This window comes from Gossypium raimondii, chromosome 2 (genome assembly GCF_025698545.1).
Source record: "Gossypium raimondii isolate GPD5lz chromosome 2, ASM2569854v1, whole genome shotgun sequence".
Taxonomy (NCBI): Eukaryota; Viridiplantae; Streptophyta; class Magnoliopsida; order Malvales; family Malvaceae; genus Gossypium; species Gossypium raimondii.
The window spans coordinates 14889233-14916528 of NC_068566.1; the positions used below are offsets into that span (position 1 = coordinate 14889233).

The 27296-nt window shown below is 32.5% G+C and overlaps 1 protein-coding gene across 1 annotated transcript; it reads right to left on the reverse strand.

Moving 5' to 3' along the window:
• Nucleotides 1–8432: 8432 nt before the first annotated feature.
• On the reverse strand, nucleotides 8433–10940 carry LOC105777443 (sm-like protein LSM3A). Its single transcript, XM_012600719.2, has 3 exons — nucleotides 10696–10940; nucleotides 9622–9717; nucleotides 8433–8748 (listed from the first exon to the last, which is right to left on the reverse strand). The coding sequence occupies exons 1-3, from the start codon at nucleotides 10810–10812 to the stop codon at nucleotides 8668–8670; spliced, it is 294 nt and encodes a 97-aa protein (XP_012456173.1). The 5' UTR covers nucleotides 10813–10940; the 3' UTR covers nucleotides 8433–8667.
• Between the last annotated feature and the right edge of the window lie 16356 nt (nucleotides 10941–27296).

Below are 27296 nucleotides of genomic sequence, written 5' to 3' on the forward strand. Positions count from 1 at the left end.
AATGAAGTTTTAAGATTTTTAACTGAAGGAAAAAAAGAAGGGATGTATCAACCAGGTACAAAGATACCAGTATCATTCAATCAAGCATTAATGACTCCAAGGGTAAAAATCTAGATGAAGTTCGTATGTTCAAGAATTTGGCCCACAGTAGATGTTTCTAATATCAACCTGATACAAGCTATTTTGGTATATGTGATCTTACAAAAGAAGTAGATATGCATTGGTACTTGGATTTATCAAAACATGATTGAGTGTGTACAGAATAAATCAAAAAGAACATTCTTCCCCCACCTAATAGCGGAATTATGCAAAATAGCAGGAGTACCTATAGATCCACTAGACACGTAGATGAACCCTTCAAAGAATTATTCAGAGACGATCTATATAAACAATTTGTAATACTCTATAGAAGGCAAAAGGAATAGCGGAGAAAACTGGGGCTACAGGAAGAAGATGAATAAGGGATTTCTTCTTAACCTTATTCTCTAAAAAAATTACGACTTATAAAAATATATTTTAGGATTAGACATATATAAGTTTAGGAAAATTTATTTAAGACCTAATTTGTTTAGGGATTTGTAATTAATTTAGGCAAATTTATAGAAATATTAGGATTAGATACTTTGTGTGTTTTTAATGGAAAACCTCACATGAAAGAAGCACAACATTTATAAGCTTATAACGAACAAGGATGGAAGCACCCACCATTAGACCATTGCAATGTCAAAATCAATCGAGTAACTTCTTTTCTTATCTATTTAGGGCTGCACATTAGGGACAATGTGTCATCTAATGTGTAGGGATAACATAGGAAATTTGTTTTAATTTTTTTATACTTTTCCTTTAATTTTTATTGTCAATTGTGTGCTTGAGCTTGTAGAAATACAAGTTATTGGTTAGGAGCATGTATATAGGTTAATTGTGTTTACTGTAAATTTGGCATAATAGTGAATGATTTTAAATTTTTATTCTTAGACTACTAAGTTCTATATATACACTATAAATAGGCATTGAATAATTGAATATACTAAATGATATAGAAGATACAGTGAAACGAGAATGCTTGTATATATGATAAATAGTTGAATTTGTGATTATTTGATTGATTAAATTTGTGAATATTGAGATACCTAGGGATGACTTATGACATTTTTTGGTATACACCCAGAGCCAAAAAGCTAACCTTGTTTATCAATCCTTAGTACCTATTTCGAGCCAGAAAAACCTCTTCTTGATGAACCTTCATGCAAAACCCGAGCCAAAACGTTAATTTGTACTTACCATTTTTATTTAGTCATGAATTGCATGAATCTAGATGTCTGGTCATACGTATTGAGGGTTAAGTAGACATATCAAGATGGATTTTGTAATAATAGAGTGAAATAGGAAGAAGTAATGTAATATAGTGATTATAGGTTAGTCAGTATGTGCAAAACAAAAGAAAACAAGAAAAGCGAGTAGAAAAAATACATGAAAATTCAAAACCATTATGAGTAAGATGTGTGAAAAAGAAAAATGTGACAAAGTTACGAAAATAGAAAAACTCAGTCAATAGTGCACATAAACTCCTAAGCTAGCTGTAGTTGTTATATTATGTTGTGACTTCCTATGTGGAGAAATAAGGTGGTGAGAGGGCAAGGGTTGCTAAGGAGGAAGAATAGGGAACAATACGATGTGCCAAACTATTTTTGTGCTTGAACCCATTTTGACGCTTCTTGTTCTTGAATTTCATATATGTCCTAAGCCTCAGAACCTTACAAGCTGAAAAGCCCTATGTGACTTAGGTTAGCTTATTCATGAATCAATATTATATTAATTAATTGCATTAAAGATTGCTTGTATTCTTCTAGGATAATCAAATTACCTATACGATTTACTGATGGATGCATATATTTGAAAACATTAATGCCTGTATACTTTGTAATACACTGAACTTAGGTATTTGATATTAAAAGTCGCAAGTTGTTTATATATCATGCCAGGATTATGTGTAAATATGAAAATGCCTAGTTATGTACTCCACAACCAATTTTTGTATCATACTTGCTCAAGGGTCGTCTTTTACTTTTGGCTTTATTTTGCATTGCTTAAGGACAAGCAATGGCTTAAGTGTGGGGGAGTTTGATATGTCGTAATTCGATGTAGCAAATTAAACTAGTTTTCATATTTAAGGAGCTTGAATACGAGAAATTTTAGTATGTTTTAGTTATGTTTTCTTAGTTTAATTTAAATTTAATAAAAAGTGTATTTTGAGTCTTTTATTGACCTTAGAGGCCGAATGAGGCCTAAAGACGAGCTAACATGCTTATTAAGTGTGTAGGAGACCATTCAAAGGCATAGGAACTCGAAGCTAGTCATTGTGTTGCCACACAGGGAGCTTGATGTCACAACATAAGGAGTAGAATACAAGAATTCCAAGTCTGCCTTAGGTGTCGCGACACAGCATTGGGATGTCGCGACACACCCATAAAGTTACCACTGAACTATGTATATTGCCTTCGATGTCACGACATAGACATTAGGGTGTCGCGGCACCTTCCCTATACGGGATTAAATACGAGTCAGGGGTATTTTGGTCTGTACAATGAAAATCAAACACGAGAACATCAGCTAAGCTAGAGTTAAGGATGAGAACTACCCTAATTCTATAAATAGGCTCATTTAGTACTTGTTTAAGGACAAATTTTTATATTCTAAGTTTTTCTCTATAATTTAGTTTTCAGTTTTCCGTTCCTTTAGACTTTGGATTTCTTTTCATTTGTTGTCTTTGGGAGACTTGATTTGTAAACACAATCAAATGCTAGTGGATTTCAGCACTTCTTCATTCAAATACAATCAGGATTCTCTAAATTTTATTCTTGATTTATTCTTATGCACATTTCTATTATCAATTTTGTTATGTTTATGGATTCCATGATAAACTAATCCTCTTATGAGGGATTAGCTAATAGAGGTGTGATTGAATAATTGTTATGTAGGGTTTTCTTAGCAGATCAGCTGTTTGGGAGAAGAAGAACTTAAATCATAGGCTTGACGACCCTAAGAAGTCATTTAGGAGGGAATTAACCCAAAATTGGTATTGCCTATTTGTGAACTCCTTAGCCCCGAACCAGTCCAGACTGTGAGGTTGAGAGATAAGTAGTTCTTGTCAACTCGTTAGTTTAGTGGAAGATTGAGAGATCCTACTAGGGTAGTGACTAGTTGATTGAACAGAAAACCCGAAATAGGAATTAGTTATGATTACCAAAGCAAGCTAATCACCTATGCCTACATTTGATTAAGTCTAGAAATTAGTTTCCCGAAGTCCATTTTTATTTATGCAGTTTTTATTTCTTTATTTATAAAATCCTAAAAATCTTTCATTTATGTTTTGTCATAATATAATTTATTTAAACTACTAATTAATTCTATTTACGTTTAGGTTAACTTTAATTTAGTACTCATCTCCCTTAGGTACGGTCCTCAGAATAGTCACCTATTACGTTGTAAAAACTATATTACAATTTGACCCGTATACTTGTGGACACTGCCTCAAATTTATATTTTTAGTTCTAGTATTCACACTCTAGACGTTGGTATGTCCGGAGGCAGTCACCTTTTTGGAGGGAGTTATTACAAACGCAATCGATAAAATTTTTCGATTACCATCCCAGGCAACGACAATCAACAACCGATGTTGATACCTTCTGTACAGTCAAGTATCGTTAATTTGAACCAAAGGCTTACAGTGCTAGAAAGCTTACCTACATTGATTGAATGTCTAAAAGAATCAATGGAACACTCTTTTCCCAATGACCAGATGATCGTCGAAGTACACTGGGTGCATTTCCAGATTGGTTACGGAACCTGGTACGTACCGATCCAATACTTGACACCATTGCCATAAATAATTGTACGAACTATCCCAGACGTGATGCAACTTATCCATAGCTTTTTTTTACGACCCATGCTTTGTAGTAGGACGACATGTAACTGTGCTAGCTACGAATGTTGGCAATCAACACCGGGATGGGAATCTTGGGACTCGCCTTCACCATCGGTAAAATAATGTTAAAAATCATGTCTGAGTCTAGCTTGGGATGATCCTGACTTACACATACAAATTACAAGTTAAAATAATGTAATAAAAAAATGAAGACCCTAACCAAGTCATATTATGTTAGAAAATGGAGTGATCGCACTGCGCACTTGTCATAACACAAGTATGTGGACCAGAATACTTCTTTATCATCCAGAAGTCAGTCTTCTTCTGCAAGAAAGCCATGATTTTCCATTTGCAGTTCCTGTTGCAATGCGTGCACTTTCCCTTAAATTTCTCTGAACGGGACTTCATGACGTGATAGTTCATGCCGTTCTTAAAGCTATATCGCTTCAGTGCAACAATGAAAGAATATTTTTGGGGTATTTCATGCCAACTTCCAATACCCGGACATTTAACGATGAACTTGCATGACTAGATATTCTGTGTGGTAGCTGCCGAAACTCTAAACCACCCTCGATCGAGAGATCGATGTTAGTCATGTAGGGCAGAGGTTCATATGCCCTAAATCTTGGATTTAGATCCGGAGCATTGTCTGAGCCGTCATCATCAGAATTGCAAGGTTTTGACTCTGTTGGAACCTGCTCTATTTCAAAAAAAATGTCTGAACCATTCGAACCACACTGTCGGATTGGATACGAGTTTGACTCCGATCCTTCAACTACATTTGATGCCCCTTCTTCGTCACCTGCATCTTATTCCTTGTCTGCATCTTCTTCTTCATCGGGCGTTTTTCCTCATCTGCACATTCATTGTTACATTTAACCAAGGGGTTCAATGTACCTTCGTCGGACCTGATCGTAAGAAGTTAGTCCTTGGTTATTCTACCCCATGTGCCAGCCAAAATCTGTACCAGATTGGTGTTTAGTGTAGGTCGATGCCCTACGGTATAAGTGCTTCTGCCCTAAGACATCAATCCACCGAAGTTAAAATCGAATGCACTGATTGAATGTCGAGGTTCGAGTTACGCTCATACCCCGACTGGTAGTGGCTGCTAAAGTTTAAATGTGCCGCAAACTAAAACATGTCTACCCATAGACGTTTCGGGGCCATCATAGTAGAAGTTTTCTAACAAGCCGATGAACCTATTGCACAATCGTGTAATAGGACTTTTTGCTTCAGCTTCGGTTCTAACGTTAGCCATAACGATGGCTAAATATGGATCACCTCCATCAGCCTCGACAAACTTATCATATAAATCCATTACATCATTTACGCTTGAGCAGTGTGATGATATGACTACCTCGAGATCGAGCTCGCCTTTCATATCAAATAGCTCATACCTATAAAGGTCAATAGAAGAAGGATATCTACATTGCAACCTTGAAATTCTTCCCCGGCTCGAACCCCCCAGTTTCCTCCTAATTTTAGTCCAAAGCTCAGGCAATTGAATGGCTCGGTTGATCGCCTATTCCACGGACCAGGCTCCTATAAATACCATCTCGACTTTCGTATTACAGATTTGACTATTGTAGTAAATGATGGATTTCACTCGTCGACTCATTTCAATATCGTTTACGAATTGGATGAGTAGAAGAAAAAAAATCTTCAGACGGTTATCCAAAGAAATGCATACGACTCTCGCAATTCAACTCTTCGAATATGTTGCATATCTAAGTTATGAATATATCGTTACTTTAATAGGTAAATATAACAAGTAAAGAGGGAATGTGTGCTTCAGAATTCGTTTTTGAGGACACGCTTTCATCGAATAATGATAATGAAATGCTCTTCGGTACTCAAAAGCACGTTTCACAAATCACATAAATTTTATTAGAAGCGTGCCTCAAAGGGTATTCAGTTTCTCAAAATGTGCATAAGATTTCACCATGATTCTCGAGGTCAAGTACTTCTTTTTTCAGCCTTTAAGAAAAACGTTAATGAAGGCTCGTCTAACTAGGCGAGCCTTCACTAACATTTTCAAAATCTAGAAAAAAAAGTACTTGACCCTACGAATCTTTCTGCAAATTTGAAGCACATTTTAAAGATATTCGATAAAGATGTCGATCCTGCGACGCATTTTCGACCACGAGAATTTTCTACTTTGCAATCTCACTCTTCCCGTGAGCCTATAAAAGGAGGTTTTCACTTCATACTCCATCATCCCTCAAAAATAATCTCTCCCAGCCTCCATCCCTCCACTATACAATATTTCTCTTTCTTCGTTTTCTTCCCAACTTCAGTTAAAAAAATTCGATCGCTAATAAAATTTCCGTTCAAGGTATTCTTGAGTCGTCAGTGATACGATATTGCTCTGAGATGCACACACTTCATATATCCTACCAAGATGGGATCATTACCTCCGAAACCTATCCTTTGGAAGTCAGGTTCCGGGGTGATTTTGCTTTGTACGATCACGTGTGGAAGTTTACGTAGAGGTCTCAATCAACGACCGTTATGCGGTCATGGATCGGGGTATAAAGGGGAACCAGTTGACAGTCGTTACGCGAGCACAAGCTCAAGCTTTTCAGATACCCAAAAATGTTGCCTTATAAATACCATACAGAAGTTTGATGGCATAATCATACGGAAAAACTATGGGGCTTCCCATTATAATCGGTGTAATTTTTTTTCCATTTTCAGGCAGCCAGTACCTTTAACCTTCCTTTTTATTTAAAGGTTTGCACCGCCGTGGATGCAAGAGGACTCTTAGGTGAGGAGCGACTGTTTTGGTAGAGTAAAGGTGATGCTCCTTTCAAGGCGACAAAGATTGTCGTTATTTAACAACCCATTAATAACTATAACTGTTACCGCGCCGACCTGAGTTTGACCTATACTTCTGCCAAAACATTTGCTCTCCTCCTAATAGCCCTCTTGTGTCCACCTCGGTGTCAGCCTTTAAATAAAAATGAAAGGTTAAATATACCAGTAATCTAGAAATAGAGAAGAAAAATTACGTTGATTACATCAATCTTATGTATAGTATATATAAGACATTATTTGTGGGTATCTAAAAAGCTTGAACTCGTGACTGCATAACGACTGTCAATTGGCCCCCGATTATACTCAAACTTGTGATCGTATCACGACCGCCGACTGGGACCTCCACCTAGACTTTGACTCATGATCATATCAAGCACTGTCACCCCAAATCTCGAGTTCCCTAGGATGGGTTTCTGAGGTGATAGTCTTATCCTACCATGATATATGAAATGTATATATTCTGACGCGCATTATCACATCCCCAACCCCTTAAATCTACCTATAAACTTTAACATTTTCACCCTTAAACCCTTGAAAAAAACTCTAACCTTAACAAAATTAATAAACCCTAACCTTAGGAGAGAGTATGAAAGCATGTCCTGCCGGACGCGCTTTCACACTCTCTCCAAAATTAACCTATTTCCCTAATTTTTTTTAAAAAGGCCTAAAAAGCCAAATAAAAAAACCTAACATATATAATTAATTTAGCCAAAATATATATTAACATGAATTTTATAATGGAATTATTGATATTTCTTTCAATAGTGAAATTGACTTTTTTATTTAATTCATTATTAAATATAATAAATTTAAATTTATATAAAATTTAACAAAAATATAAGTAAACTATTATTTATTTAATGTAAATTTCACAATGTCATTTTACATTTATTTTTAATATTATTCTATACAATCAAACAATTATTCAGATATTCAATTCAATTAACTAAACATTATAATATCTATTATTTTTCCCATTCCTACTAACTATTTCATTCTTACCATTAGAGTGACCCAAACCTGCCACTAGCTTCTTTGCATTTTATTCCCAAAGAATAAATTGAATGGTAAAATCAAATTATCAACTATGGAATTAAAAACCATTTCATTCAACCTGATAACATAATAGTAATACACATTACACTTTTAAAAGAGAAAACACAAATTCAAACCTTAAACTTGACACTGTTAGAAGAAACAGCCATAAACCCTAGTCATAAACAGTAAAATAGATAAAAGATTAAAAAAACATTTCATTCATTAAAGCCACGGCTCTACAACACCATTAGTTACTTTTGTCACGAATAATCATGTCTAGATGATCCACATTTAAGTAAAAATACTATGAAAACCCTTACATTAAGAATTGGATTACATTTTACATTCTTTACTCAAAAAATAGATAAATTAATCCCTTATATATTAAATCAAAGAGACAATAAGTTCTTCTATTACAAATTTAATTGATTTCTACGGTTAAAAACTGGTTCCTATTCGTCATCATGAAGTACAAGTAACGTGCCTAGTTATTTCATCAATCAAGCCATTTTTTAACAATACAACATTAAATTTTTAACCAAAAAAAAACCCAATTTACTCTTTGATCTAACGTATAATGATTAATTTGTTACTTTTTAAATTGAGGAAACAAAAAACAAATTAACTCCTAGAAAAAGGACTTCCACGATACTTTTACCTCCAAAATTTATCACGTTAAGCATGAAAACTATAAATGGTGGGGGAACATTATCTCTTCCGTCAAAAGGTAGATCAACAAAGTCAATTGCCCAATGATCTAAAAATGTGCAAAAACTCCACTGTTCCCTAAATACGTAACAATAGGGTCAATGATAAACGAGCAGTAGCTTAGTAGTAAATTTGGCACAAGGTGATTCCTTCGTGTGCTTGAAACTCCGTCCTCCCAATCAAGCAGTGCGTAGAGGTGGAGAAACCAGTATGACTCCATCTCCTCTAACAAAGAGGAACGGAACTGTACGCCTCGTAGTCTGAAACGGAGGGAGGAAATCGGGTCATCATCTAAAAACAATAAAAAAATCCTTTTTCTTTATCACATTCTGATTTGACTTGAAAAGTTCAAGTTCAATAGCGGCGTTAACATTTGTTTCTGCTGCAAATTCCTGATTCTTGCAATACCAGGATAAAATGAGTTCATTCTGTTTATCACTTGGCAAACACTTAAGTAGAAAAGTGCAAGGATAGAAATAGAACTGTCCAAAGGCCAGGCCAGGCTACAACCCCAACTTATTATTCTCTTTGCCTAGGCCTTGGCCAACCTAACCTGCTGGTCTGAATTCACTATTCAAATAATATTTTAAAAAAATTTTTATAGTATTTATTTTCCAAATCTACCAAATAATTGATGGATAGAAAAGTCATCTTTTTCCTATTTTTCTACCTTTCTAATCAAGCACAAAATATATATTTTCTATCTTTTCACTGTCAATTTTTCATATTTTCAATTTTCATTCTACCCTACCACAGTGTCTTAAATTAGTTCCTTCATTAACTATCCCTTTAAGAAATCTCAGCAAAATGCACTTAGCTGCCGGTATCAGCTAAAGGAAACACTTCTCTTCAGATGAAGGAAGAAACAAGTTTCAATAAAAAGTTGAACTTCATAATTCGAATGAAAAATTAAACAACTTCGCAAATGCTAACACCAAACAAAACAAGCAGAAGCATTCTTCATGGAAAATATGGGCTTTAAACCTTAACGTCAGAGATCTCAAGTTACCAGTGATCACTACAGCCAAAACTTATCAAACTCACATATCATCTATAATTCATATCTTAGCTTTCAGAACAGTTAATGCTATAATCCAAATTTTTGAAAAGGAGGCAGTGAAATAATAGCATACCCGAACAATCTCTTCATAGGTTTCATCATCTATTTCAACTGTTGTAACAATCTCTTCAACATCCCCCAGAATCATATTCAAATGCTGATCATATGCCTGCAAACCACATTAGAGAAGAACCGGGTATCAAACAGAAGGGCTACAATATTCTGAAACATTATGAGCAATTATATTGGAAAGTATTGAGAAAATAATTGCGAATTGATATTAGTAAACACAAAAACTCTTTTGAGAATCAAAGTGATTTTGTAAGCACTAAAGAAAGTCATTTGCAATACAACAGTTTATTGAGACTAAAACAATATTATCACAATAATAGCCACGTGCTGTAGTGAACCAGTGAATGGAATATGTTAACAAAACTAGAAAATCACGCGATGCATGTTTAGATTAGATCAACATTGCACTTTATCCAACCCCCAATATCACTAGTTGTCTACAAACCACTACATTTTGACTAAAAAATATTTAAATTATTATTAAAACAGATGGTGTTATTTGAAAGAAGAGAGGAAGAAAAACTGAGGATGAAGTTGGATTTAAGCAATACAACAATTCCATTCAAAGTTCAAAAATGATTTGATACCAAAGAACTTCAGCCAGAAGCATAGACTTTGTTTTGAAGTTCAGACACAGACATGAAAAACAAAAGGTGATCTAAAAGACTAGACTAGAACTTATCAGTGCTGTATGTCACAAATAAGCTTCTACACCTAACAACCATCCAATAAACTGACTCATATGTTTATCCACGGAACGATTTCTTCTGAAGCTGCAAATAAACAGAAAACTGACAATTCAGAAAATATACCCATCGCCCAAAATTTTGAATCATTCCGTTTAGGCATTCCTTAAGCATGGCTGTGCAATCGACTGAAATTCATAAATAACGAAAATAAAAATTGCAATATCCAAAATGTGCTAACTTAAACTAGCAGAATTAACAGAACCCAAGAAAACCCTAAAATGTGAAACCCTAAGAGCATCTGAACAGTAAAAATCGGAACCTAAAAAAGAACAAGTAAAGGGAACCCTAAAACTTTATAATGAAAGCATAACAAAGTTAAACCGTACATGGAGCTTGCCACGGAGCTCACGGTCGGAACGGAGCTTGACGTAAATACGCTCGTCGAGGCTAAGCCTTATCAGATCCAAGGGCTCCTTCACCGCGCTGTCTTCCTCGGTGGCCATTCCCGTTCGCCCCTATGTACACAAAGAGTAAACCAATGGTTTTAGCCTGCAAAAACAAAATTTTAAGTGCTACTGTTCTGCTGAGCCTGAGCGTGAGAAAGCGCCCGAATACATCTGGTAGAACCCGTGCACCCGATTTAACTGTCATTTTGGGCTTCGGCATTTTAGGTTCTAAAATTGGCCACTTTATTGTAATGGAGTTAAATGTAACTAGATTAGAGTTACATTATTATAATTATAATCAAATCGAGTCAAAGAAAATTAGTGTCAAGTTTGAATAAAACATTATGATTTATTCGCAATTTTTAGATAGAGTTAGTCTCATATAGCAATTATCTCTATATAGTTTATTTTTCTTCCAATGAAACTTTTGTTTAATGGGAAAGTGGATTCCTCGTTTAGATTAGTTTAAATTTTGTTGATTTATTCAATTAATTATTTAATTTTGTGCTTGTCTATTGATTGATAAAATTGTTATGACTTCCAAGAAAAATAAACACTTCCAAAGATGATATAATAACAAATTTAAAAAAAAACATTACTCAATAACTAAATCAAAATTTTATTAGCTAAAGATGAAGAATTTGAAACGATGATGCAAGCTCATTAATAATCTAAGCTCAAAAAGGAAAAATCATTTATCAACAACCACTAAAAATAAAAATAGAAACCCATAAAGAAAAAAAGAACATTTTTTAGCCAACAACCCACCAATTTGCTAACGGTGACAATGAAGAACACACAAATTGAGGGGAGAGTCATGATTCTAGTGAATGACTGCTCAAAGGAAGAAAAGAAAGTTCAAGGTAAGCAAGAAGAATATTTTATTTTATGGAGTGAATTAAGGGTCGATTTACCCAAAAAAAAAATTAATTTCACCTATTCGTTTTCTTTTTAAAAATGTTTTACTAATATATATTGTTTTTGCAGATAAAAAAAATGCATCCTATAAAAAACATTTTCAATCACGTTAATTGAAAACACATTCTGTTCAATTTATCTTTTTGGTCGATAGTTAAATATTAGTGTTTATGTCATTAAGTCTCGGGTTAGATTCTCTCTTATTCACATTTGTATTTTTATTTCATATTGTTTTAAGTTTTTTAATTAATATTTTTGGTATATTAGCTATTTTAGTTAGATAGTTAGATAACTGTGATTTCATCTTTGAGTTTTTATTTCATGTTGTTTCAAATTTTTTTATTTTTAATTAATGTTTATAATTAATAAATATATTGTTTTGAAGTTTTTTAATTAATAACTCTTTTATTTATAAAATCAAATAATAATTATATAATTATTTTTAAAAACTTCAACTAATTCTTTAGATATATTTTCTTTTATATATAATATTTATATGTCAAATATTTATTTTCTTCACCTATATTGTGGGGCATGGTGATTTCTAATATTATAAAATCAAATAATTACTTCAAATATCATTATTATTTCAAATAGGTAAAATATTTCAAATATCATTGTTTTTTCATCTATTATGGGTATGATATTTTAAATATTTTATATGTGAAATATTTCGAATATCACTATGTTTATATGTGAAATATTTTAAATGATTTTTCAAATACACATACAAAATATATAATATGTCAATTTACTACACTCATAATATGGATTGAAAAATAAATATTATACATATAAAAATTATTTATTAAAAATAAAATAACTATTCGATTTTATAAATAAAAATTTATTAATTAAAATATATCAAAAGATGAATTAAAATGAATTTTTTGAAAACAATATATTTATTGATTATAAACATTAATTAAAAATTAAAAAGAACTTGAAACAACATGAAATAAAAATATATATTAAAATGCTTATAAGAGGAATCAAACTTAGGAGTTAAAAGATGAAATCACAATTATCTAACATCTAACCAAAAAAACTAATGTGTCAAAATATTAATTAAAAAAAAACTTAAAACAACATGAAATAAAAAAAATACAAATGTAAATAGGAGAGGAATTGAACCCGGGACTAAATGACAAAAGCACTAACATTTAACCATTTGACCAAAAAAACTAAGTTGTTAATTTTCAGTGAAAATGTTTCCTATAGGACACATTTTCACTGATACGACAATAAAAACGCGCCCTATACGACACATTTTCCTTTCTGTCTCCAAAAATAACAAATATCAATAAATTTCTAAAAATAAAAACAACATAGATAATGAAATATAAATTTTTTTCAGCATATATAGGTAAATCGACCGTGACTTAAGTGATGAATATCTCCTCTTGATACTCTTGAAAATAAGAATAGGGAACAAATAAAATAAGATTGGAGTTTATATATAACACTTCTACATTAAAATATTCCAAATATATATAAAAAAAATCTCCGTTTTGTTTGTGAGTTGTTTTTAGTATTAAAATACTTGCAACTTAGATCACTTAATAATTAACGCTTTCCTTGGTAATGATTGAATTAAGTTTGAATTTTTTTTAAAAAAAATTAAACTCAAATAATTTAAAATATAAGTGTCTCAATTACATCTCTAGCCTCAACCTTGAATAAGTAAAAAAAAAAAAAAATCATTTTCACTAGTTTGCTATATTCTACAAAGTGGGTCAAAGTCTTGCATTGTGCAAGTTGTTTAGTCAACTTGTTGAGATGCACAAGGAGAGGCTAATGAAGAAGCTGAAAGAAGTTGTACTAGTTGAAGTTAGGGATTAAGAAATAGGGTGGTTACACTCCAAAGTTTTAAATATTTTAATATCGTATTATTCTAGGAAGTTTATGAAATTCTTGAAAACAAAATATTCGATTAATTACAATTTGTAGTGAAGTGACACATCAGAGAATTGTTATGAAGTATTATGAACTAAATTGAAAAGTTATTAAGTGATAAGGTATTAAAGTACAATTTTTCAAAAGAAGAAATTAGTGGAACAATTAATATGAGATTATTAAGAGGGTATTCTAAACATTCCATAAGAATTATTTAGTAATTAGAATTTATGAATTTTTTGAGTGCATGGGAATTATTGTTAACCTTAGATTTTAGTTTTAAAACATGAAATAAAATATAGAGCACATGTAACAGTTTATTTTTAATGATGTCGAAACCGTGATTTTGGGACTATAATTCGACAAACGAGTCAATAAATATTATTAATTTAATATTTACGAGTATTTATTAAAGTCATACTAAATTTTAGTTAAAAATTTTAATGTTTAAATAGTTAATTAAGTAAAAGGACTAAATTGTACAAGTTGTTAAAGTAAGTCATTATTAAATTATGTGTTGTATGGTTATATAATCAAGAATGGAGGGTTTTAATTAGTAAATTGACATATTGAAAACATATTGGATGGTAATGTAGTGGGTTAGTATGAAATTTGATTTAAAAAGCAAGGTTAATTAAGTAATTTAATAAATAAGTAAAAGAAAAGAAAAACTAAACTAATAAAACATGCTATCGTATTTCTTCTCCACTACCACCGAAATTGGAAAGGGAAAAAAACTATTGTTGCATCCATAAGGTTGAACAAGCTATAGACCATTGCATGGTATGAATTGTTAACTTGTTTTTAGTCATTTTTATGTTTTTGAGTTCGTTTTAACTTAATCTAGTTAATCTAGGGGTTAATTTGTAAAAAATTTAAAAGTTTAAGGACCTACCATGAATAAGATAAATGTGTTTGTGAATTTAGTTAATTGATTCTTGAGTTTAGTTGTTAAATAGAAGTATTTTATGAAATAGTTTTGATGATTTTATTGTTTAAGGATGAAATGGTGTGCATGGTAATTATTGTGAAATTGTGTTAGACATGGGTTGTAGTGAGGTCCTATGAAATTCGGTTAGTTTGGATTTTGTTTAAATGTGGTCGATTTGTGAGTTTTTAATTTAAGGACTAAATTGCATAAAGAGTAAAATTTTAGGGGTAAATTTGGAATATGATGTTAAAAGGACTTAATTTATAAATTTTGTTTATTTAAGTGTTGGAATTGTATTAATAAAATGAAATTACTATTTAGATCAAGAAACGAACCAAATGGATTTGAATCATGGGAAAACTAAATTAACGGAATAGTTATCGATCTTGTTCTTGCAACCGTTTTTGGTTAGGCAAGTTTGTAAGTTAATTTAATAGTTAATTAATTGGTGTTTTGTAATAAAATTCTTATCTATATATGATTGATTCATCAAATTCATTGGAAAGAGAAACGAGAAAGACCATGATGGAAAGATATCATAGCATTTTACCCGAAATGTGTAAGGCCATAGTTGAAAGATATTATGGCCCTAACCTGAAAATATGTAAGACCGTAGTTGAAAGATATTATGACATTAAATTCAATACAAATAAGACCATAGTTAAAAGATACTATGGTATCACATCGGTAACGATCAAGACCATAGTTGAAAGATACTCTGACACTACTTCGGGAATGCATAAGACCATGGTTGGAAGATACCATGGCATCCTTTGGAACGATGAATTATTTCGAAAGGTACATCATTGGAGTGAATACTTCATTAAACTATCGAGGTTTGTTGTACGAAAATGAATCAAATGAACATATAGATGTTTTATGATTCAATGCATAATTAAGTTTAAATAATCTTGATTTAGCATATTATGTTACATTCTATACGAACTTACTAAGCATAAATTCCTTACACTGTCTGTATTTTTCTCTTATAGATTTTGAAAAGCTTGATAGTTGGAAGATCGAGTCCAAGTACACACACTATCTGTTCATCATCTCAGTAGATGTTTTGGGTCATTTGGTTCTTTTGGTTAATTTGTTCATGTTTTCATGTTTGGTACTTGAAATGATGATATTTTGTAGTCATGCATATATGTTTGGTATTTTGGTTTAATGGTATTGTAGTAAATGCTTTTGGTCTTTGGTGGATGCTTTATGATGATAATTATAAATGTTGTTTAAAAGATGTGAAGAAATGAAATATGATTGCAATCATAAACCAACTAAAAATTTGACGAAGGCAAGTGTACCTATCAATTAATAGTATAGCTATGGTGAGCACAAATATTGTTCCAATGAAGACTAAAAGTACTAGTAATTATTGTCTTTCTATTATTTAACTAAAAAATTAGAGTGATTGATTAAAACTAAAATTAACTAAAGAACACGACAAAGAACGAATCAGGAAAACAAATGATTAACAACTAAGAAGCGAAGCAATACCTAGGAAAGAATTAACCTAGATTTCATTTGTCAATATCAATCTGAATTAAACAATTTCTTGACTTAGTATCTTGATCCGTAGAAATCCTTAAATTATGCTAATATCTCTTTTGAGAGTAAGAGCATCTGTCTCTAGGTTGATTAATTAAAATTTCTTTCTAAGTAAAACCTCTATTATCGTATTAACTCAATCTATAGATCCCCCTATTAGATTTGACTCTAATCCGGTAAATTTATGTCGTCCTATTTCTAGGATTGACTGCAACTCCACTCAATTATGCTAGATCTACTCTTAAATATGGTCTATTCTTCCTTTGATTTAAACACATTAAACATGGATCAATAATCTAGAAATATTAAACCAATAATTAAGCACACATAATTGAGAACAAGATCCAAGTATTTATTGCGTAAAAATAGAAATCAAATAGGAAAATCCATCCTAGGGTTCATCTCCCTAGGTATTTGGAAATTTAGTTCATGATAGCAAATAAAAACATCCCAAAGACAGTATAACCATAAGAAATAAAAAAAAACTCATAATAAACTTCAAAGAAATCAAAAGGAGATCTTCAATCTTGATGGAAATCTGTTTCAAAGTCGGCTTCAATGGTGTTTTCCGAGTTGTTTTCTTGAATATTCTACAATGACTCCCTCCTATCTTCTTATCTGTGTCATATATAGGTCTTAGAATGCCCGAAAAACCTAAAAATTGAATTTTCCCACATGTATGGGGTGTGATTCGTGAAATCTACATGGTATGGCATATGGTCGTGTGGCAGCCTGTGTGTAATGACCCAACCCATGTGGCTCCTGAAACTTGCTCTGATTTCCTTATTTTCGCTCGTTTTGCTTCCAAATGTTCTCCTAAGTATAGAAACATGAATTTAAAGGATTAGGAGAAAAAAAATCACCTTTTTAAATCGAATAATCATCCAAAAAAGCATTAAGAATGAGACTAAAATATGTTACTTTTGGCATTTATCAAATATCCCCACACTTAAACGTTTGCATGTACTCAAGCACAATCCTCAATCCACAATTAAATTAGCCTCCCTCAATTTATTGTTTTCACCAATCATGTTTTAGGACAATTCATAGATAATCATGCATTAAAAATTCAAACTAAAATGACACTAAAAAGAACAAGCAATTCAAGCAAAGATTCTTAACACATAAAAGCATTAGGCATCTCCCCTATCTCAATAACCTCACTAAAGATCACTCAAAGCACTCATAGTGTTTAAAGTTCTAGTAATATGCACTTAACAGTCGAACGGGAAATGTTATTACCATATGCTTGCTTGAAAATCAAATCTCTACCACTATAAAATAAGACGACACACCAATCAAGAGGTCTTTCCAAGGTTGTAATGGGGCTTAGGTTAAGAGTATGAAAAATGTCAGAAAAGTTGGTTATAATTGATAGTTGAGTTGATAAGTTATAAAACTAGAAAAACAATCCGTTGCTGAATTAAAAGAAACTACATCAACAAGAATACTCACAAATAGAAACGAGCTTGTCAACAAAAAATGACACTAATTATTCAAGCTCAATTAATTTTTTTCTCTTTTTTTATTTTTTTCTCTTTTCATTTGTTTTTTATTTTTCATTTTCTTTTTTAGAACAAAAATAATAATAAAATAAAATTCAACAATTCAAAAAAATGAAATATAGTTAGGCAACTAACCAAATCAAATCTCGACAAAAAGGTAGTCAATAAAAAGGGTACATTTACAACATAGATTTGAGTTAAGGGTTAATGTTAACGAGTTAATAAAAAAACACATGTTAAGATCAATAGGGTTTATTAGTGGTTAACATAACAATTAAGGTGGTTAAAAATTAGATGGGTTAAATCCTAAGTGCCTCTATTATGTTAGTATATCAAATCAATAATGTGGTCTCGACATGTATAATCGAAGTAAGTTCTAGAACTCCAAATCAAGTTGGCATACTCACAACAAAAAATAAAATGAGCACGAAATAAAATACTATAGGCTCAAAAGCTCACAAAAATTATGGTTTTGATGTCAAACTTGCAAATTTAAAATTTTAAAATAATTTTTCAGTTCTTGGAGACAACCTAAAATTATAAATTTTGAAAAAAAACTTATCGTGCTTGACTCTCTCGTGTCTTAAATTATAAACCACACAATGCACAAAAATCTACAAATGATTCCAAAACCGAATAAATAAAAACTCCAAATTAAAATAAATTATTTCAATGTTAGGTTCGAGAAAATTACTTAAACACAAATAATAAATTCAGGGGCTATATCGCATAAAAAATTGCCCACACTTAAGATGTACATTGCCCTTAATGTACAACAATTAAAATCACAGAATAAGTAAAATATCATAAGGAGGAAGATAACTGAAATTGCCTTGAATTTGGATGAATTCGTCGAAATATTAAAAATTGGAATCGTGGCAATTCTAAATGAAATGCATGTTTTCGATCAAACTAATAAAAAATAGAAAAAAAATGACTAAGAAGATAAAGAGATAACAAAATAGAAAAACAACCAACAAAACAATAAAAGTACAGTGCATTGTAAAATTAAAAAAAAACAAAAAAACAAAAACAAAATAAACAAAATATAAAACTAAATGAAATCACTTTAGTTGGGGTAGGAAGGAAACAAAAGAAGAAAAAAATTAGCTTTAAAAAGGAAAAAAAAGTTCATGGTCATATGCCATGCCATGTGAGCCACATGGCCGTTTGGCCAGGTCGTGTACGCCATACGGCCGTGTGAAATTACCCAAACCATGTGTGATTCAAAAATAGAGAAAAATAAGTCTAGTAATGACACGGCCTAGGACATGCCTGTGTGTCCAGGCTATGTGTCAGGCTGTGTGCAATGCTCTTTCGTTTCTCCCATGCTCATGTGTGAGCCCATGTGTCTCACACGGCCAAGTCTCTAGCCCGTGTAACTCTCTGTACCCGTATAGGGCAAATTAAAATTGTAAAAATTAGCTCTAGAATGCACATGGCCTAAGACACACATGTATGTGTGGACCATTTTTTTTCAATTTCTTTTCTTTCTTCTTTTATTTTTTCTCACTTAAAAAAATCTTTAATATTTTTTTCAATTTTTTTTCAAATTCTTTTTAAGGTAATAAAAATAAATGTACTAATTTTTATTTTTTTTTCAAAATTTTTCAGATATTTTTTGAATTGTTTTTTGTCATTTTTAAAAAATAACATGAAAGTAAAATAAATAAACAAAAATAAAAACACTCGGGTTGCCTCTCGAGAAGTGCTTATTTAGAGCCTAAGCTCGACTTCCTTTTTTAAGCTCACAGTTAAGGTAGATCTTAGAGCCAAAGCTCCTCTCTCTTGTTATCAGTATTACCACCAAAATAAAGTTTGAGATGATGAATGTTTACCTTGAATGTGTCATAATCAAGGTGTGTTACCTCAATGGTTCCGTATGGAAATATGGTTTTAATTGCACATGGGTCAGATCCTCTTAACTTAAACTCTAAAGGAAAAATTTGTGGATCCGATTTTTCTAACAGCACTTTGTCCCCAACTTTGAATTGGTTCATTCTCTTTACATGCACATCATGATGTTGCTTTGTTACTTCCTTTTGCTTTCTGGGTTTCCCATCAACCTTTGTTTGACTTTCATCTAGTTCGTCTAGCTGCAGCATTCGCTCCTCACTTGTCCCTTGAGTTCTATCACTTTGAACAAAATATGGCTCCAACATGTTTCATGAAGGATTTCCTACAAAGAACGTTGAGCCACATGATTACTAACATTAATAGAAAAATTAGTATCATCTCGCTCACTAAGGACTCAGTAAATCACGTGCTTGAAGAGTAATCTTTTCATCACCTACACGAAGCACAAGCTCATCAATACCCACATCAATAACAGATCAATATCAACACCTTAAAATAGGGCCTAAAAGTTTTAGGGGTATTTTAGGAATTTTAGCTTTAGAGTGTGCAGAATTTCTCAACATTGTATATCGGTATTGTTTTCGAATATGGTTTTTAGAAAATTAAATCAATTTCTAAAAATGAGTTTTAAATACCTTTAATTTTGGAAATAGAATTGATTTGTAAAAGAGTCAAAAATTAGAGTTTTTAAGAGACAATTAGACTAGATTCTATAATTCACCCTATATCTTCCCCCACCTAGTTTATTTTCACGTTAAATTCTCCCTTTTATTTGCTCTTGCCGTCCCATGCTCTCCCAACTCCTCTCATATAAATTTCTTTGTCAAACCTAAATTTCTTAGAATGCTATCACTTTCCAAATCATTAAACCTCCATAAAATCCAAGAAAAACTCCCAAAAACACCATAGATTCCTCCATAGTCAAGTTTGTGGGTTTTTCAGATTTTCAATCAAATGCTCGATTTTTTAGCAACTAAGGTAAGGATTCAATTCCTAATTAGTTTTAAATGATATTTGGTCTTTTAAACTAAAGTTTTAGCCATTAAATCATATGTTTTACATAAAAGCCAAAATTTGAGTCTTTAATGGTGGATTTCGTGATTTTGGGTAAAAACGTGGTTTCAAAGTGTTTTTCAACTTGTTTTAACATGATTAGAAGACTTCTAAACTTTATTTAAAGTTTCATTAAGGATTTCTAAGGATTTAATGAATATTCGTGAAAATAGCCATAAACATGTTAAAAATTTCGATACCATGAATTCAATAGTTTTGTATAGTTTAAAGGTTGAGAATTAGTCGTAGGTAAATAATTGGATGAGCAAATCAGTTGTAGGTGAAAAGATTAAGTATAGAGGAAGATATTTGAGTTTCAAGTTTGTTAGTCGAAATTTCAGTTTCATGAGGAATATAGCTTAAACTTGCATTTTTGGTTGGTTTAAGTGAGTCTTAAACTGAATATTTATTGTGTAAATTGTGTGGTTATTACGTGTAAAACACCAAAACTGTTGGAACCTTCTTCGAGCAAAGCGAAAGGCAAGGAAAAGCTAGTTTAAGCTTTCAGCTTTTTGACGAAAGCGTAATCGGTGAGTGCTTGGAATCGCTACTAGTAGACACGATTCATAGCGTTAATTGGGACCTTAAGAATAGCCTAAATCCCTATCCTAAGTTCCAAGTGTACACTTTCTATTGCCCTTGTTTTATTTTTGGTAAATTATGTGATTGTGAGAATATTTATGGATTGATTATTATGATGCGATATTGTGATATGACACATGTGTGATGACTATTGTGAATTGTATTATGTTGTGGGAATAGTAAATATGTCGAACAGTAGTGTTGATGTTGTGTTAGCAATATAAATATGCAGTGACAGTATGCAAAAATGGTAAGTATGTATGTGTTGAATTACGGAATGTAATACTAATGTAACAGGTTATGTATGTGATAAACTGATTTTAATGCACTTATATGTGGTTGGATACGTGATGGCTCAATGAGCATTATTATGATACTTTAAGTGCAATTATATTTGAATTGAAAGGAATTACCCCACGTATGATCTAGATTTGGCAGGTATAATTTTTTCACTAAAGCTCTGAAGACATTATCTCTACGGAGAAAGGTGCGACATCTTTTCTAATCACAAAAGTCTCAAGTACCTATTGACCTAGAGAGAATTGAATCTACACCAAAAGAGATTGCTGAAATTGTTAAAAGATTATGACCTAATCATCGAGTATCATCTAGGAAAAGCGAATGTGGTGGCAGATGTCTTGAGTAAGAAAACTATGGTGGTTTTTCTGTCCCTACGAGTTAAAGTGACAATGGCTGATAATGAAGCATTAATGGCAAAGTTGGTAGTAAAGCCAACCCATCTCTCGGAAATTCTAAAGGGACAAAGAAAGAATGTCCAGTGTGAAAGATACAAGAAAAAGATGTTGTCAGGCAAAGCAATGCACTTTAGTATGGGTAAGAATGGTGAACTCAGATTTATGAACTGAGTATTTGTACCGGTGGGAAATGATTTGAGAAAGGAATTATTGAGGGAAGCTTACCAATGGCCTTTTTTGCTTTACCCTGGTGGCGCCAAAATGTATAGAGATTTGAGAGACTCTTACTGATGATTTGGTATGAAGAAGGAAATCTCAAAGTATGTTTCCACATGTCTGACATGCCAAAGAGTAAAGGTGAAGCATCAAGTTCCTTCGGGTAAGTTGTACCCTTTGAAAATCCCTAAGTGGAAATGGGATAGGATCACTATGGACTTTGTTTTTAGATTACCCCTTAGTCCCTCCAAGAAGAATTCTCTTTGGGTGGTAATAGATCGGCTCACAAAGCTAACACATTTCCTGCCTGTGAATATGACATATTCTTTGGAAAAATTGACTGAATTATATATCACTAAAGTGGTACGCTTACAAGGAGTGCCATAGTCTATTGTGTCTAATAGAGATCTGAGGCTTACTTCGAGATTTTGGCAACAATTACAAAAATCACTAGGAACCAAACTGAGATTTAGCATTACATTCCATCCTCAGACAAATGAACAATATAAAAAAGTGATTCAAGTAGTAGAAAACACGATACACTGTTGTGTGATCAATTTCGAGATAAACTGGGAAAAGTATGTTCCCCTGATGGAATTCGCCTACAACAATAGCTACAATGCTAGTTTAAAAGTGTCTCCCTTTGAAGCTCTATATGGTGGAAGGTGTAGAACGCTTGCTTACTGGACAGAGCTAAACGAAAGAAAAATTGTGGGACCAAACATAGTACCCAAAACAAAAGAAAAAATTGTGATCATTCGTTATCACTTGAAAGCTACTCAGGATCAGCAAAAGTCCTATACCGACTTAACGATGAAAGAAATATCCTTTGAGGTAGGAGATAAGGTATTCCTAAAGGTCTCCCCTTAGAAGAGGATTATACATTTCGGTCAAAAAGGGAAGCTAAGCCCCAAATTTATAGGACCATATGAGATTTTGGACAAGGTTTGGCCAATGGCATATAGGTTGGCATTGCCTCTTGAGTTATCAAAGATTCATGATGTGTTCCACGTATCGATGCTGTGTAGGTATAGATCCAACCTTAAGCACATAGTACAAATTTAAGAGCTTAAAATGGAGCTAATTCTATCTTACAAGGAAAAGTCGATCCGTAATTTGGCTAAAGAGGTTAAAGAGTTGAGGAATAAAAGAATTCCTTTAGTAAAAGTACTATGGAGAAATAACAACATTGAAGAAGCCACTTGGGAAAGGGAGAGCGTGATGAGAGGACAGTATCCACAATTACATTCAGGTATGAATTTTAGAGACAAAATTTGCTAAGTGAGGGAGAGTTGTAAATTTCGCCTAGCGTAGTCTAGGGCATTTGAGTACTGTTTATGGAGATAGGCTTATAGAATAAATTCTAAACAAATAAAATGTTATGAACTTGTTAAGTGCTTGAAGACTATGATTATGCTCTCAGGCGAAGTCCATGTGAAGGTAAGCTTGGTGATTGGTGAAGCTCCTTTACAGAGTGTTAGCCACCCCAGCTTATAGACGGTAGTACTTATTTCTTAGTATTGTTTATCATTTTGGTTGAACTATATAGTTGACCTGGAGAAGGTTAGTTAGAATGAGACCAGATATGGGCATACATTTAAGAAGAGAGAAAAATATATTAGTCACGATTGTCGAAAGATGGGTAGTAGGGAGAATAATCTTGCCCATTAAGTTTTCCTTTAGTGCGTATTGATATAAGACCAAGCTTTGTTCTTTCTTTCGTAAACTTTATTTTCTCTCTAATTTCCCTATGCAACACCCAAGAAAGCTTTAGAACTAAGGCTAGCTTGAAGGTTTGGGTTCACTGTATTCAAAAAACTCCATCGACGTTTGATACCTGGTAAATATCAATGAAACTTAAGCTATTATCACAACTATTTATAGGGGTTTTAGGCTCTCATGCTCTAGGATCAGTTTAGAAGGAAAAAGGGGAGGAAAAAGGGAGGAAACTTTCAGATTCTAGATTTCCTGATTTAGTATTTTAAAAACTTGTTTAACTTTTTTGAAGAACATAATATGATAAGTTCAATATTCACCAATGGACGAATTGTATAAAGTCTGCTTGTGTATAATATTTGCCAATGGGCGAACTAAGTGTTTCACTGAGTTGGGAAGGTTCATTTGTTCATCTTATGTATAGTTATTTTAGTGTCTACTTTGGAACTCGCTAAGTTCTATGAACTTACTTCGTTATCTTTCCTTCTTAGGATCATTGAAGAAGTAAAGGAATCACCAAGGACCACACTAGAGGATATTTTCTGTTGTAAAACTTCTAATGATTTTTTTGTTATGCATGACAATGGGGGTGTCAAATCCCAAAAACCAGGTTAGTAAAAATTGGGTTAATGAACCGAGAGTGGTCATCACAGCCTAAGTTTTTTTTAGATGAACTTGGCACATTTATCAATAGATAAGTATCAAAAATAGTGATTTAGTAGTGGTGAAGTTGTTCTTAATTATCTGAGTTCGAATCCCTTCCCTCTCATTATTATATATTTGGTGCAAATTTACTTCAAACCTTAGTAAAAGTCACACCATGTTTTTAAAATAATTTTTATAGCAAGGAATTAAATGGCCTAGTGGTTAAGAGCTTTAATAATATCTTAAGGGTCTTAGGTTCAAGTTTACACATTTTGCAATTTTTTTATTTAATTTTTTTTGACAATTTTAGCATGTGCCAACCCCCTGTTGTCGTCCATACAAGTTACCACACAATAAGAGGATTTCTTTCCTTTTTTGCCAAGTTTACAAACGTGATCCCTTTTTTGCTCATTTGTCCCCTCAACTTGTCTTTCCTTCATCCTTGCCATGTGAACCAATTCATTGTGCCTAGACAAGTACTTTTCACCTTTTGATTCATTTTTCCTTACTCCTATATCCCCTCTCCCCTCCACATTGTCGTCCCTCTCCTTACCTCCTTATTTTCTTTCAATTTTTATTTGTTTTGGCCACCCTTCCACCATATTTACTTTTAGTTCTTCTCTTCTCTTCCACCACTCATTGCAAATTGAACCACCATCAGACCTTCTCTTTATTGTCGTTCATCCCATCCATTTTGCTCCAACGATGCCCATTGCACCACCACTCACCACCGTGGCAACCACCTTACACCACCATCGAAAAAAGTTTTCATCTTTCTCTCCACTTTTCTATTTTTTTCCTTTTTATTTTCTCCTTCTTCCTTCTAGTGCCGCAACACCCTTCTTCCCTCCTCCTCTGTCAAATTTTCGCCAGATTGTTGCCGTCGCCGCCATGCCTCCACCGGCTTTGGTGATTCATTTCTTTTCTTCACCATTTTCTAGTATCTACCATTCCTTTTAGTGAAAAAAATGATATTTCTCCTATTTTCATTAATTTTAAATTATTTTCATATCACATTCTAGTCTAATCTCTTTCTTGAATGATGATTTTTCTCTAGACTCGATTTCCTCTCCAACTCAAGACCCAGTGGTCCAACATCCCTTCAGATTTCGAGTTAGAGTAAGTATTGTAGTGGGATGAAAACCACTATTTCTTCCCTACTTTTTCCTTTAGGTCGAATGTCTACAAGGGATTATAGTGTATTTCCTTCGTGTATTAACACATCGTATTCTACTATTGATGAAGGGTCGATTGATACCATTCCAGAAAGCTCCTAATTTCAGAATATAAATCATCGTTACGAATTATTTATGAGAGTAAGTTCGAGATGGACAATTTAGTTTAAGTGAGTAATTTCATAATATGTTTAAAAAGACGATTTAATAGAAAATCACTTTGATAACATATCGATATTCCATTGGTTAAGATTGGAGTGTGGACGTTCTTTAGAGTGGTGTATCGCATCGGATCTACTATCAGGTGTGGGTTTAACTTATTAGAAAAATTACATATGAGATTTATTGTCAAATAATATATATTTATTTAAAAGTTAAACCTTGTTAAAAATCTCCATAATATGAAATATTGAGAACACGCTATGTATTCAAATAGGGATGCTAAATCTATAAAAAGGGTGATACTCAAGTAAGTACCTCGAACTAACTGTTTTATGATCGTATGTGATAATTGATGTGATTTAATGAATGTAGTGAAATTATGTGTACATTCCCATTTCTCATGATGTGTGATATGTTGACATTCTATGATAGGCATGATATATAAATCATGTCACCGATATTGGAATTGAGATATGATTCGTATTTTAAGCATGCATATAGTATTTTTTATGATGTAAATTCGATTCACATGTTAAACATGCCCTACATGATATTATCCAAGTTGCATGTTTCAACATACCCAATGTGACAAATGATATCTTGAAATGAAAATACCTTTACATATGTTCATTATAACCATATCACATGCATAGGGTGGGACATTGTAAGGAGGAAGAATTTGTGGCTTCATCCACAACCTACATGATGACTTCGTCCACAACCTACATCGCAGCTTGTCTACAAATATTGGTAGCATTGTTTACAACCTACATGGTGATTTATCCACAACCTATATGGCAGCTTGTTTGCGAATATTGGTGGCTTTGTCCACATATTAGAGTGTTTGGATGGATGAGTCCTGGGAACTCTTTTTGGAGTGTAACGGTGATGGGTAAGATGTTTTATATAAATTCATACAATTGTTTTACTAAAATTGCACTGCCATGATCATGTGAATAAAATAGATTATGTTGTATGATGAGTATGTGCTTATTGTTATTTAAGTTAACTAGTCATTGTGAATCCATTTGAATGTAGAAAATTTAAATATATTTTCTCACAAATTCTTTTACGGTAAATTTGTCTTGATTTTAACGGAATTAGAATTGGGTTGAGAATATTATTTAATTGAGAAATTAATTTATATAAATTAATTGATTAAATATATTTAATTTAGGTGGGTTGGAAAAAATTATAAAGTGCTAGGTTAAAGTCAAGGAATCACATATAATTAGACCTAGTACAGGAGAGGCTCAACTCCCCTAAAATGGAATATATAGGATGACAAACCTTAGTATTCCCACCTAGGGTTGTTGGCCCTCTCCCTAAATAATAGGGAGTTGGATTTTTTCTATCAAAATAATATTTCCTATTTAAGAGAGATTTATTTTCCCACTCAACGTAAAGAAAATATTTTTGGTTCTGTGATTGATTTGATTTGTTCGAGCTCACACTCGAAGTAGTTTGTGGTACGAGAATAGTGGAGAAGATCGTTTGGTCAAAAGTTAGGAACGATTAGGATCCGCCTATCCGAAAATACATGTACGAATTTAGTCCAAGATTTATTGCTATAAATATTACAAATCGGGTCGGTTTTTAAAATTTTTATTTTTTATTGTGCAAGAAAATTGTTTTCGAA

Bases quoted from the DNA above. Each gene is read 5' to 3' on its own strand.
- LOC105777443 (XM_012600719.2), bottom strand. From the start codon at position 10,812: ATGGCCACCGAGGAAGACAGCGCGGTGAAGGAGCCCTTGGATCTGATA. The intron at 9,718-10,695 runs GTACGGTTTAAC...TGTGGTTTGCAG, and splicing joins AGCTCCGTGGCAAGCTCCAT to GCATATGATCAGCATTTGAA. The intron at 8,749-9,621 runs GTATGCTATTAT...CCTCCGTTTCAG, and splicing joins CCTATGAAGAGATTGTTCGG to ACTACGAGGCGTACAGTTCC.